At 44.9% G+C, this 14,737-nt stretch overlaps 2 protein-coding genes across 2 annotated transcripts in view; both read right to left on the bottom strand.

Moving 5' to 3' along the window:
* Positions 1 to 6,747, bottom strand: part of dyrk1b (dual-specificity tyrosine-(Y)-phosphorylation regulated kinase 1B) — a 33,001-nt gene extending 26,254 nt beyond the window's left edge. Inside the window, exon 1 of the mRNA XM_037454193.2 lies at positions 6,035 to 6,747. The gene's annotated coding sequence lies outside the window, so the exon portion shown is untranslated. The remainder of the gene's footprint in view (positions 1 to 6,034) is intronic.
* A 405-nt stretch (positions 6,748 to 7,152) lies between these two features.
* Positions 7,153 to 12,444, bottom strand: fbl (fibrillarin). The gene is made up of 9 exons (XM_037454224.2): positions 12,298 to 12,444; positions 11,058 to 11,192; positions 10,812 to 10,946; positions 10,507 to 10,601; positions 10,198 to 10,368; positions 9,982 to 10,114; positions 9,550 to 9,662; positions 9,210 to 9,355; positions 7,153 to 8,033 (listed from the first exon to the last, which is right to left on the bottom strand). The coding sequence occupies exons 1-9, from the start codon at positions 12,305 to 12,307 to the stop codon at positions 8,012 to 8,014; spliced, it is 960 nt and encodes a 319-aa protein (XP_037310121.2). The 5' UTR covers positions 12,308 to 12,444; the 3' UTR covers positions 7,153 to 8,011.
* Positions 12,445 to 14,737: the final 2,293 nt, after the last annotated feature.

Below are 14,737 nucleotides of genomic sequence, written 5' to 3'. Positions count from 1 at the left end.
TATGACAGCGTGAACAGCTGCTGATCGGTTACCTGCCTTTCAGCTGTGCTCAGACTTCAAACAGCAGTCGTTCATATTTCCATTTGAACAAGAGATCAAAGGCCACCGTGGAGCCTAATAACAAAGGTGTATGGCAGTGATCAACTCGGATCCGTAGAGACTCTTCTAGCCCACGGCTCTTTGGTTTCGCTGCCCACAGCTTTATTTCTTTGGTTCCTCCTCATATCCAATGTGGCTAATTCTAATAATGGGTGTTCTTCTTGGGGCATTCTTACCTCCATCAGTCACATGACCATCAATTGACGTGAATGGGAGAGCCAGTTTTACACTACATTTGTAGACAGTATGCATTTTTTTAAAGGAAATGGACTTGATGTCACTGTGCATGACGTCTTATCTGTGGCTTGTCAAGGTGTGGAGTTTTTTATCATGTTTATCAAACTCATTTTAAGTAACTGTTCTCCAGAAAAAAAATAACTCTAATACTCTAATAGCTTGGCTGACCAAATAGGGTTAATAGCTTAGAAAAGCCTTCATTCCTGGATCAAACCCGATCCTGCAAGTTTCACAAGGTATAATTATGCTATTTTTTTTTTATCTTCAAAAAAACATTTTTAGATTCACCACCCTATCTCATGTCGACAACAATTCCCGCTCACTAAAAAACATGGTGCAGAAACCAGCTCCATCCCTGTTGATAGCTGAAGGGTTAAAACGGGTCACAGTTCTGCTGTTACAGCCGGTCCATATGAGCCCATACAGCTTTTGGTCCAGCTGAAGTCAAGACTTGAATAACACATGTACACACCCACACAGCGTGCATCCACACATAAATATCTTCACACACACACACATGCAGGCACTGTTGCCAGGCGAGACAGTCAGGTTCAGTGTGATACCCAGAAATAGAGTCCCAGTAAGGACAGGTGGAAGGGTCACATGCAACAACCCCCTTTCCCAAATTACCACCACACAGAGAACGAGAGAGAGAGGGAGGGGCCAGAAAGGAGAAACAAGCCGAGAGGTCTGAGCAGAGAGCACGATGTAAACCCTCTTAACTCCATCTAACGTGCACTAACACGCGTTCTACTGGCGCTCTTCACCACATCTTATATTCCTCCTCAGCAGTTATCTCTTCTTATAGATACAACCACATCCTATATTCTGCTGTTTAATCTACCAATGAGCCCCCTCCCCCACCCCTCCCTAGAAAAGTTTGGAAATTACAAAAAAGATTATTGTTTTGCCTTCCCAACACGTGCACATACATGTGTCTGCAGACACAGAGCACCAGCAGACGACAACTAGTCGACCCCCCTAAGTTGTGCACCATGGAGAAACACTCATCTACACATATATCAGAGAAAGCTCCACCACAGACAACCCACATCCATCGCGGCTTTTTCCTCTTTTGAATTGCGGAATAGCTCACAATTCAATCTATGCATCTCTTTGGCAATGCAATGCTGCCGATGTCATCACCAACAAAAAAACAAAAAAGTCTTCAATTGTAATTTTAATCAAATGTTCTGGGAAGTTGTGGTACAATGACAACACAACTTACTGCTCTGACAAAAATATTTTTTTTATTGCACAGATCAATTTTGCATTCATAACCTGGCCTCAAAACATCCAAAATGACTACACTTTTTATGCCACATTAGCAAATTCAAAATAATTGTCTTTGTGCAAGTAATCCTCGGGGGAAGTTTAATGCATGTGTTTTTGTTTTTTTTAAATGTTAACTTTGTTCACCTGAAAATCTCTCAACAGGACAGTACATGTCTTTCAATGGTCGTTTGTCCAAAATGAATTTGGTCCCAGACCGAAAATCTCCACCTCAGTAGCACGCACATCCTCTTATCCATATTATGGAGGTGTGTAACATCCTTATCTTATCATGTACAAGCATGGCCAACATGGAGGATGTGAAGGCTCCCACAGCAGGCCCTGCCTGTAGCCAGGCACACCTGTAACACATGCAGGGCTCCTCCGTTATCTCAGGCATGAGAGGAAAGGCATCGGCCGTCGTTTGCTGAGAAGAAGTTTTCTTCCATATTGTCTTCTTTTGCTAACGAAACAGAATGAAGCTGCTGAACTGCACAGATGCTACATGATAGGTTTTTCTTTAGTGTGATGAGACATTCATTCATTTGCTACAATTTAGTTAAGTGTCAACAGACATCCCATACGAAACATAAGTCAACATCACGTGAGACCTCCCCTTAAGGTGGTTTCAAAATCAAGGCTTAACCTCCCCTAAATTAAAGCAATACTATGGTTTTACTGTGTCGAAACATACACATCAGTGTGCATGGGGGGAGAAGGACGTTGATGGAAAGAAAGGAGTAAATAGAGATTAACGAAACAAAATGTCTCCGAAAATAACGCGTGGAAGCAGGAATTCCTTCATCCAACCCAAGTTGTGATAAAAACACTGTGTGGTCTTCTGTGTGGAACCACATCCAGATGAAAATCCCCATGACCCAACCTCTGGAGCACGGACAGCCGGAGAAAGACTCGTGACAGTCACTCTGTGAAGTTAGCTGAGGGGACGCCTCACACAGGTGTCCTCTGGCTACAGGTTTTCAAGCACACGTTAGGCAAAAATGATTCACGGTGGGGTCACCAGCACATGGGACGCGGTAAACGTTTGGAACACAGAAAAATATATATTCTGTTAGGAACATACAAACAAATTTGAGCTATCTCAGCGTCCCCGCTCTGTGAACAGATCCTTGGACACGCTGCGTGTCTCTTGAGGACTGAGTGTGTTTGTCTAATAGTCCACCTCCATTCTGATTGCTATTAGTGTTAACCTTACTAAGGGAGGGGGAGCCCTAGAAGGCTGTCCTGTTGACCAGCTTGGTCATTACAGGACAGGGAAACCTTGTGAAGAGTTCTGCTTATACCTCACTTAAATTCATACTTGTTAGTTCTATTCTTTATTGACCAGCCTTTCTTGAGTTGCAGCGTCCTATGTTAGCGGAGGGAACTACGTCAGCTGGTCCGACCTCCACCACCTTCCAGTGGGCTATATCTGGCTATGACTATGACATGGATGCACACATTCTTTTCTTTGGTTGTGTGGAGATGAGATGCTCTTCATTTTGGAACTATGGTTTCCATCACATGGTGGATATAACATGGAAGTATGAAGTTGCGAAAGAGTCAGTTAATTAGGTGCAGGAATATTTTTAGTCTGTTTTCGGCACCATTAAAAGTATTTCAAATTAGCTATAGCACTTCCTGTAGCCATGGATGCACGGGCTACTATCATCGGGTTACTTAGAGACCGAAGAAATGTTAAAAATGTAATGTGGAGAAAAGAAAAAGAGGCCTCATCCATTTCATTTTGGAAGGCTGGTGGACCTTTTTATAGGCTTGACTGTAGAACACACTTTGGGGTCCTATTGAACAGAATGAATAGTGATAATTGGCCTATTCGTCCTGCAGGTTTAATACATAGATCTTTGATCTACATGAAAACCCCCAAACAGGGCGTCTGCCCGAGCAGCAAGAGGGAACCATGTCTGCTTTGCCTCGTGCCTCGAGTCCGAAAGATGGAATCTCCTCCTAAAGACTAACATCAACAATAATGTGAATCCTTCCAGGAGTTGCAACATGCTCGGTCCAGGAATGAGATCTGATTGCATGTCATTGAATCTAAATCCATTCATCAAATGTCCTTTTATTGGCTTCCCCTTTTAGTGACAGGCAAGGCACAGTACCTGCAAGCAGAAACGGAGAGGAGCAGCATAGTTTAAAAAATGTCAATTAAATGTGTCTGCCCAATTCAGATAACAGCTGTGGCATGCTATACTTCAGAAGCTCCTTCCTCCGAACCATGGCTGATGCCATTCAGATGTTGTAAGTCTAAAGTTTAACTGGCCGGCTTCTTAAACTGACGTCATGTGATCAGACGATAATTTCGCTAGAGATGTGGCACAACGCTAACATTATCTGTGATTGTGGGAGAAGCAAAGTGACTAAAAGGGGTGAGGCCATGGGACTCCATGGACCTGGGTGCAAAAAGATACAATGAATCGAACAAACAGATAACAAAAAATTGTTTGTATTCCAAGTCATCGAACATCAACACAAACACATATTTAGTCAACGGACAGATGCAAACAGAGGCAAATAGATACCGACTCACACCAGGCAGCAGAGCTACATGCATCTGCTCGAGTCAAAATAGTTTAATCTCAAGTAACAGCAGAGCCAGGGGCCAGGCAGAACAGGACCATGACCGAAAGCAGAGGATGAAGAGAAAAATAAGAGACACAAGAGTTCCCTGTTAACTTGTGGAGTTAGTCTATTGGTGATTACGTTTTAAATGTTTCAATGAGTGGGTCAAAGCTACCTGTCTGTCTGTCTCTCTCTCACACACCCCCCCCCCCCAAGCCTGTTGTCACATCTGTGCTGTCAGTCAGGGGACTAATCAAATTGGCTTTTAAGGTCCAAAAGACACAGAATTGAGGTAACATTGTGTCAATACAATCCATGTGCACATTCTGGCCTCAGTGTTGTTAGAGCTGGCAAGAATGTCAGTTACTTTAACATTTGCATTCTTGTAAAATAGAAATTCACGACATTGTACTTTTGTGCCTTTTTCCGTCCAATCCGCAAATCCGCAAAGTAGACGCAGGTGCTTTTCCACTTATACATGACTGAAACTTAGCAGCAGGTTCAGCTTCCCTATGAGCAGAGGTGAAACAGAATGTTTTAACTGGTTCCTCTGTGATGGGATGTCGACACGACAACCTAGCAGCAATCTGCAAACATCAAGACTTATTGCAGCCTGTGGTAGGGAAGAACATTTTCAGAACTTGTATTCCCTGCCAAGTAAGTCACATACAGCTAAATGACAATGCAACTGCATGAATGTAGAGGACAAACTCCATACCGGCTTACATGTGGAAAATCATGCTTACTAGTGGTTCAATAACAAGAAATTATTTGAGAAGATAAAGAATAAATGGAATAAAACCAAGGTAGATGGAGATGTGTTCACCTGAGGAAAGACGGTAACCCCAATTCCAGCAAGTGTGTCTCTGTATGTGTGTATATGTGGAGGCATTGTTTGTTACAAACGGTATCAAAATCGGCAAAATGTCACACCACAGCGTCTTCAGTTATTCATTAACAGAAAGAGGAGACCCCGTATAGGCAGACCGAGAGGAGATGTCAAGATGTCTTCCAGCCATCTCCCGGCAACTGAGCGCCTGTGTCCCTGTACTCCAGGGCAGGGTAGGGGCTGGGGCTGATGCGGTAGCTAAGCTAGCCGCTAGCCTTTAGCTGCCGTAGCAGATGATTGCTGCAGATCTGCAGAGGACAGACGGGGGTTGCCGGCTGGCCATCCACATGTCACATCGGGGTTAAACCACCTGCTGTGAACCAGAGGATTCATATACGAAGCAACGCATCCATTGCACCCCCCCACTCCCCGCATGATTAACAGGCATCCTTTTGCCCATTCTGTTTGATGTCGTGCGTTGACTCAGGGCAGGTCGCGGTACCTAAGCTACTGAAGCTTGCGCGCACGCACACGCACGCGCGCACGAAGACACACACTTTACATTGCTAGCGTCTTCATGACCAACCCAAGCCTTGAGGTGGGCAGATTGTTAAACGTGAGACGCACGGTCACACGGTGAACGGGCAGGGGCCGGAGACTCATAGACGTAGAGGACATTGCATGCTGCTAAAAGGGGGTAACGTTATGTGGTCCATCATCGTACTGGACGTCTCCGCTACAAGCCGTAATTATTCAACACGACACAGTGTCCAACGCAGACATTAACCCGTAATATCGCCGCAGCCTGCCTCCCATTGGCCGTCTGCACGGCGGAGAACCGGGGACATGAGGCCGGGTGACAGGGGCGAATAACGTAGGAAGGGGTGACATTATGCTACCGAGCCCCGTTACCCCTGATTGACTGTCACGCCTCTAACATTAAAATTAAGAGTCAAGAACCAACTTGCCCCAAATGCATACATGAACGGGAAAAGACAACCGGCTATTTCTTACCTCAGGCGGTGTGTCGAACCAAGTCCCGCGTAGCAGCCATGTTCGGAACCCCTATCTCCTCCGTCCACACGAACCGAGCCCCCTCCCCCGGGCCAGTCGCCTCTCTTTCGAAATCCGAGTAATGTGTTTGGCAGAATTGTCTACCGATAAAATCCCGGTGAAATTGGTGTCCAGTAAAAGTGCGTTATTCTCCGGAGCGCAGAGAGCGGCTGGTGGATGGGGACAGATTGCCGGCGCAGCACAGCTAGCCGTGCCTAAGGGGAGGTGGGCAGCCCGCCGCCTCGACCACCGACACCGCAACTCGGTCTTCTTTCCACTGCGCGAACGCAATTTACTTGTTCCGAGATTTATTCTCAGATATGCAATATACTACCATGCCATTAGTGCGTAGGCCCGCAGGGGTAACAAGCCCGCCTACTTTTTTTTCTCAAATTAATTTGAAAAAGGCAAGAAGCTAACATTAGCTAGCCATAAGCTAGCATGCTAGCTGTCTAATAAAACACTGCCATTGGAATTAAGAGGAAGACAGTCCGCACACTGCAGGCTGCTAGTCGGGCAACGTCCAGCCGATGGTCCGCTGCGCGGTACCGGCAGGCGTTACGAAGAACTAAACGTATTTTAGCAGGCTCAGCTACAGCTAGCTGTGTGCTGGCCAGCCCCTCCGTGATGGTAATATCGGTCAAAGGAGAGGGGCTGCATTGAGCGCGCACTCCCGACACCAGCCGAGTACGGCCCAGCGCGCTCCAGAGGAACGTTCCCACAAAATGGCTGCCAAAACAAATCCACCGCGGACGGTCACCCTTAACTTCCAAAAAGTTTAAATTTAACGTGGTTTAGTTGGTTTTCATATAGTAATAAACCGACCAGAAGTCGTCTCCGGTTGAGGAAACACGCGTTTGGTGGTGAGCCGGCTGGTCTAACTGTGCGTGACTAAACTGCTTTTATTTACATTAAACTTCTCAAACTAGTGGGTTGAAGCCATACATGAGTTTTTACTAGTTCCTTACAGGTCGTTTACGCTGGACATGCTTGTGCTGCACTGTCCAAGTGAAACGTAAGACCCGGACATCTGCTGAGGCTTTTAAATGATGAAACAGTCAGGAATTTGTAGAGTCAGATCAGAAGGAAATAGCAATCATAAACATTTTATTAAAACAAAGTTGGCATTATATGTCAAAAAAACAAATATATAAACTGTTCAACGCATACATTGTTGCAAATTACAACTGTTGTATTCTGCCAACACAAAGGACTGTGCCGTCAAACTACAAGTCAGAGGAAAAGGGCACATCTCTATTTGTCTGTACACACGATCACCGCCTCGCCACGAAACAGATCAGCATTAAGGGTTTATCAGCTACAAAATGTGGGTGTTGCGCAATTAGCACACACAACATTGAGCCTGTACACAAGTGATGACAGTTGACTTATTGTTCACCAACAATACTACTAGCCACCTGAGCTGTATTATGGGTCGATAATAATCTACCAAAGTGGGATGGGGCTATCCAAATTCAGAAGCATCCAGATAAAAGTAAGTCCTGAGGAAGAAAATATTCTATACTAGAATGAGAGAAGTGATAAAAGTACTGACCAAACAAGAAACCAAATGAGATCTCAAATACACACGACTGGATGTTTTTGCCATTGGTTTAGTCTTCCTGATGCGCAGTTACACAGAAACAGATTGGCATCAGTTCAATACATACACTTCACAGGTGTGTTACCGGGTGGTAAAGCGCTACACACATTACAAAAACGTGACGTACTCCAATCTGGCACACAAATGTTATGCAGTGTCCTCCCAAACCTGGTCGGCAATAGAGACTCCAGCGGTGGGATGTTCGGTCAGTTAACTGAAAAGAATGGTACCCAGACATGTTTGACCCAGCTGCTGGCCTCACAGTACAGGAGAGCAATAGAAAAAGAATAAAAAGCAGGTGGTGTTGAAAATCCCACAGCCTTCATCGGAGCCTCTCACTTCTTCTTTGGCGTCGGTCTGATGAGACAAAAGAAACATGTTAGCATAATGTCGGGGGGGAAGCACTATATGGATGTGTGTCAACCCAGTCAATACAACTCATCTCTGGGAAAACATTTTAGTAGGAAAGGTGAAACTCTTCAAATGACTTGTTCGTCGAGCTGTGGACTATTTGTTCACATCAGTTTTTCCTAATCTACAATGACATTTAAACTCCCCACCTCATTGTACCGTAGTACCTGATACTATTAATGTTTACCTGCCGATACTGTAGAACGACTTAAAGGATTACTGATAAAACTGCCATGGCCCGCATATTTTAAGGGAAGGAGACACTGGATGGTTGTTTGTTGTACCCCATCAGTTATTTACACAGATTTAGGCAAAATAATGGTGAGTGCTTCACATCTGATTGAAATTATGGCCAAAAGTATTTTTCAAAGATTTGAACTTAAACAAAATCTACGAAATTCCTTTAAGCAGCGACCTTCAGCTGCATTGGTTGATATGACAGATTATTTGAATGAATTTTCAAAAAGACCTATTGCCACAGCATGCAGACCCTTCAAAACCCTACAGGAGTTTTTTAACATGAACAGGGGACTGTGTGGGAGGCAGCTAACACCACCGGTTGAACGTTCTCAGTACAAACACGCCAAGTTATCCATAGATGTTGGTCCAATACTAGGTCATGTGTAAAGAAATGTAACATTTTAAACAGTCCACCAGATGGAGCTGTGCCAACTTAGTAGCTTGATATAGACTAACTAGTCCAAATTTAACCATCAAATAGAGATGTGGGAATGGGCAAAACTTACAAATTAAGATGAATTTGAGCAGGGATTAAACAAAGATAAGACTGCTTCACTGTTGATTGTCACCAACTTTCATCTACACAATACGAGCCTGTTGATTTCCTTGCAGAAACAAACTTGGGCGAACATGACCATCAACTATTTGAAATTGGGAAAATTATTTAGCAGTGAATCTCAAAGGCGGCTCCCCAACGCATGTTGCAGGCCTGGTTGAACAATAGCTCAAAAGCAAAATAGATTCATAATGGATTTACGAGAAATTTGGCAGACTTCTAAAGCCAGCCAGCTTCATTAAAGACCATTTAGGTGTGGATTGGGGAGTGCGAACTTTGATCAGTCAAAGTAGGCCGCGTTAATGAGCAGTCTGTTGTGGGCCTACCTGTAAATGCCAACCACCACGGCGTGGTCTCTCTCATAGGGCTCCAGCGTGAGCTGCTCCTGAGGCTTCATGTTCTCAGCACTCATCTTCTTCACTTCTGAGGCAAATACAACCTCTGGGGGCGCCGTCGAGTCGATGCAGTTAGCCTGAAGAATAAAAAACGTATACATATCACATCCACTTTGAACACGCAAAATGAATGATTACATAGAATACTGTATTGTAACCTATTCAGTCAAACAGTTCAAGGAAATAAAATGCAGATGTCAGGTGCCACATCAAGGAAAATCACTGGTCCACCTTAAAGGTCATTCTATTAAGAAGATGGACATCAGCATACCTTTATTGAGATAACAAAGTGTCCCCCGTTCTTCAAGAAGTTGTGAGCGTTCAAAGCAACAATTCTTGTCTGGTCGGGCTGGGCAACATCAGCAAAAATCACATCCACCATGCCTAAAGAAAGAGGGAGAACATTACGGACTGTTCACTCATTTCTGTTAATACAAGACATACATTAAGCTTTATAAAGTCATTGTGTCATGGAACAGGATTCACGGTTCAGTTTTTGTTTACACCAGAAAGAAGAGTTTCATCAAAATGCAATGAACCCATGTATGAGATGGACTACATTAAGAGTAGCAGACTCTTTGAATTTATTATCAATCCTATTTCAACATTTAATTAATTCAGGTCCCAGGCACCAATAATACTAAATAAGTGCTTTCCCATGTTTTTGGGGCATCTTCACTGTGTGCGAATCGGGACTACCTACCAACCAGCATTCGGTATTTGTGTGGATGGCGGGCATCTTCAATGATTGGAATGATGTTTGTGCGTTTCTTTGCTACGTTTAGAAGGTCACGCCCCGATCGATGGGAGAATTCCACGGCGTAAACCAGCCCCTCCTGTAACGCAAAGACAACTTTTATAACACTTGTGTTGAATGAAAGACAACTTAGTTTTGAGACTGAGAGTTTAAGGTACTCACCGGTCCAACAATGTCAGAGACGTGGGACACTGTGGTCCCAGAGGCTGCTCCCAGGTACATGACCTTTGCACCGGGCTTGATGTGAATCTGGTCCACTCCGCCCAAGATGGCTGCAGCCAGCTTGGAGCGGAACGGATTCCAGGCTCTGTACTCAATCTTCACTTCTCCTTCCTACCAGACAGAAAAGAACTTTAGAAAGGCCTGGCCACAAAAGGACTCCTCCGGGTTGATCTTATGAAACTTATAATTTCCAACCGGCCAAAAGGTCTGCGGTTATGATATCTGGGTTGCAAGGAACCACAATCTTACTTCTACACTGATCCTCTTCTCTCCGTACACCGAGTCTCCCACCACCATGTTCTTGGTCACCAGGGCATCCTCCTTCCCTCTGCAGATAAACACTCCTGAGTGGGAAAACACAGGAGTCAGTTTCTAGGGGACAAACACTCTAAGCCAATAAGAAATGTTATGATAAATCTAGTCATGGGGGGGGGGATCTGCTTCCGTTCGTGGTGTTGCAAAGACTGGTCTGACGCCATAACTTTCCTAATGAAACCCACGACTAGTATACAGACCGACAAGTTATATATGATAGATGGGTCATTAATACAAACCTTCATGTCTGTGTGGCTCAACTGTGACCTTCCTCCCTGCACCGAAGCCTCCTCTGCCACCCCTCCCTCTTGGGCCACCTCGTCCACCTCCTCGACCCCGAAATCCTCCACCATCGGGAGACCGGAATGATCCACCTTAAGAAAAGAAAAACTTTGTGTTATGTGCGTGAGGCATTACTTAAAAATGTATATTGATTCAGTGAATAAACACCGGAAAACACTAATTTATTACTAAGTTATTGTCACCTCTCCCTCTGAAGCCTCCGCGTCCTCGGTCACCAAATCCTCCTCGTCCTCCGCGGTCACCAAATCCGCCTCGTCCACCGCGGTCACCAAATCCTCCCCGTCCTCTTCCTCCACGGTCCCCACGAGGAGTAAACCCTTAAAATGAAATAAAACATATTAGACGGTCTATTGCAAAAACACACCTCTCACTGCAGTGTCAAAGAACGTGCATTTATTGCCACGACATGCTGTGGCCATTAAAAGGACGGCTGCACATGTTACTCTGAAGTAAGCAGGGGTGGTCTGTGTGCACCATGTGGACAGTCTGTAATCCAGACTATTCTCAGGAGGAAACCTAGTTAGCGTTGATCTTTCCATATTTATTGCAAATCATTTATCATTATTATTTTAGGGTTACGGTTATGCTTTAAATTCACTTTCGACATGTTGATACGAGTTCCCATTTTCTCAAAATGGTTGCCAGTAGCAACTGGAGGACAACCCTTAAGAGTGTCGTTGATTAACATTACCGTAGCGCTTGAAGTTACTTTGTTTTACTAAACAAACCTGGGAACGATTCCCCACATTGATGTAGTCAGTCTGTATTGACCAGATTGTGGAGCTCTTAATGCGTTTATCAAACAAACTCGTTTCCACGTCTCACCGCCGAGTGAGTTTTAAAGAACGGGTCGGATATCAGTCCGCACACGAGGTTCCAATCTGGGCTGTTAGCGAGTTAGCTTTGAGCTACCGTTAGCTTCGGCTAGGGTTAGCTATAGCCTCGTGTCAGCGGTACACATACATAAAGAGACAGGCTTATCCAACGTCTCGGGCTTTTAAACAAACAATGCATTTATGGCTGAGTGTAATATCTTAGCCATAGACCCCATTACGTGGATGGCGTTGCAAAGTTCGAGGGTTGCTGCCGCTCACCGGGGCTCAACACGTGTGTTAAAAGATTGGTGAGCGCTGCAAGGCGTGCTGCCGCTTTAAACTCCCATGCGACCGTAATTACATTACAACACTACATTTGAGCTGCTACATGGACGTAAATTAAAAGAACACGCATCTACAAATATGGAGGACATGGTTCCTCCGTTTAACACCGTTCATCGGGCGGATAACTGAAGTGGCGGGGTAGGCCGAGCGCATATCTGCGTATTCAACTGTAAAAACACCGAGGACCGCTAAACAAAGTAAACACTGAAATTGTTTTAAATATATATATACTTAAAGCTCTACCACATCTGTGGTAACTTACCTGGCCTCATGTTGTATGTTGTAACGCAGTTTATTGGTGGCACCAACGAGACACTTGTGCTCCTGCTGCTCTCGCTGAAACAACGCAGTGTGACCACATGTGCAGCTGCACGTTGACTCACTGCTTCCACACTGCTGGAGGTGCGTCGTGTATCACAGCGCCGACAACGTTTGCGCCACCTACTGGTGCGGCGTGCGACTAAACATTTGGGTCAAGACTTCTACACGGCTTTTAGAAAGCACAGCTACATTCATCGTCTGTACAGATAAAACGTCTGGCGCCATGGGTAAGTTCAATGGAGTACAAAGACTTTCTTCTTTGATAATGCTTAGGCCTGGCTCAGATACGCCTGGATCAGCCCTTAGAGAAGCTGCTATAGCCCCAACATTACTGACTTTTCTGACCGGTTACATCTGGTGGTGGGTATACCTGATGCCAGTTGTTAATAAACCTCTCTTGATTTATTAACACTTCTCTGTTATCTGGCTGTTTTCCCAACTCTCTAAAGGAGGCAGGAGTTAACCCACTCCTGAAGAAACAAACCCTCAACCCATCTGAAAAAAACCCAGTCTCTCTTCTTCCCTTTTTGTCCAAAACTCTTGAACGTGCTATCTTTAACCAACTCTCCTCCTATCTCCACCATAACAACCTCCTTGACGCCAACCATTCAGGCTTCAAGGCAGGCCATTCCACTGCAGTCTCAGAGCAACTCCACGCTGCTAGAGCCGCCTCTCTCTCCTCGGTCCTCATCCTTCTGGACATTTCTGCAGTATTTGACACTGTAAACCACCAGATCCTTATTTCCTCCCTTCAGGAACTTGGTGTCTCAGGCTCTGCTCTCTCCCTTCTCTCATCCTACCTTGGTGACCACATCTACCGGGTAACTTGGAGAGGATCTGTGTCAGAACCTTGTTTTCTTACTACTGGAGTTCCTCAGGGATTCGTCCTGGGTCCCCTCCTCTTCTCTATCTACACCAACTTTCTCGGATCCGTCATTCGCTTGCATGGTTTCACCTACCACAACTATGCCGATGACACCCAGCTAATTCACTACTTCCCTCACTCTGACACTCAGGTGGCGGAACGGATCTCTGCCGGTCTGACTGACATCTCTCGGTGAATGTCCACTCACCACCTGAAGATCAACCTCGACAAGACTGAACTACTTTTCTACCCCGGAAAAGACTCTCCCACCCAGGACCTGAATGTCAACTTTGGCAACTCCGTGTTAACCCCCACTTTGACTGCTAGGAACCTCGGTGTGACACTTGACAGCCAACTCTCCCTGACTCCCAGCTCATCCTAAATTCCCCCACACCACTTCTCAGTTCTCTTCACTGGTTACCAGTGGCTGCCCGCATCCAGTTCAAAACTTTGATGCTCACATACCAGGCTGTAAATGGATCAGGTCCACTCTACATCCAGGACATGGTCAAACCCTACATCCCAACCCCACACTCCGCCCTGCATCTGCAAAACCGCTTCTTCCTCCCTCTCTGAGAGCAAAACACTCGACAAGATCACAACTCTTTGCTATCCTGGCTCCTAAATGGTGGAATGAGCTCTCTGATGACATCAGGACCGCAGAGACTCTACATCTTTCGCCACAAACTAAGACACACCCCTTCAGACTATACCTGGACTGAAAACCCAAGGGAGGTGTCCAGGGGGCATCCTTACTAGATGCCCAAACCACCTCAACTGGCTCCTTTCAACGCAACGGCTCTACTCCGAGCTCCTCGTGAATGGCTGAGCTTCTCACCCTATCTGTAAGGGAGACGCCAGCCACTCACCTGAGGAAACCCAATTCGGCCGCTTGTACCCGTGAGATACCATACTGGTTACCTTATTTGAATATAAAAAATGTAACATTACACATTACCGTTGATCATCACAAGTAGGGAAATTTGAAATTTTTCAAACACACTTAAAGAACAAATAGTGGCATAAGCATTCTCAGAAACAAATAAAAAAGGGAGGAGTCCATTTGAAGACTTCACATGCATGCATGTATTAATAAAATATAAAATAATGTCAAAAATAACACTATTTAATGAGAAATGAGCCTGAAAGATGTTCGAATCAAGGAGTAAAACATATTATCATTTTAAATAAAATTATTAAAATATTGTAATTTATATTTTTATGTTCATTCATTTCACCCTCCATCACTTACCAGGTGACGTCAGTTAAATCCCTGGGAGTTTCGGGTTTAGGGGGGATTGGGCAAACATGCATGAAGACAGGACGTGCGTATGACCGGCGGGGACGTGCAGGAAAAGCATGTGTTTTACGCAGATATCAAATTTTAATAATATTACAGGTTACATTCCATATTTCAAAAACACACATATTGTCACACATATCTATGCAAGGTAGACTTGGAGTTGTCAGGAGGGATGGTGGTTGAGTCAAGAATTTAGACGTGTAAATGTGAAAT

Source organism: Pungitius pungitius, chromosome 11 (genome assembly GCF_949316345.1).
Source record: "Pungitius pungitius chromosome 11, fPunPun2.1, whole genome shotgun sequence".
NCBI classification, from domain to species: domain Eukaryota; kingdom Metazoa; phylum Chordata; class Actinopteri; order Perciformes; family Gasterosteidae; genus Pungitius; species Pungitius pungitius.
Note: the sequence above shows the minus strand (reverse complement) of the source record. Positions and strands in the feature narration are given on the sequence as shown.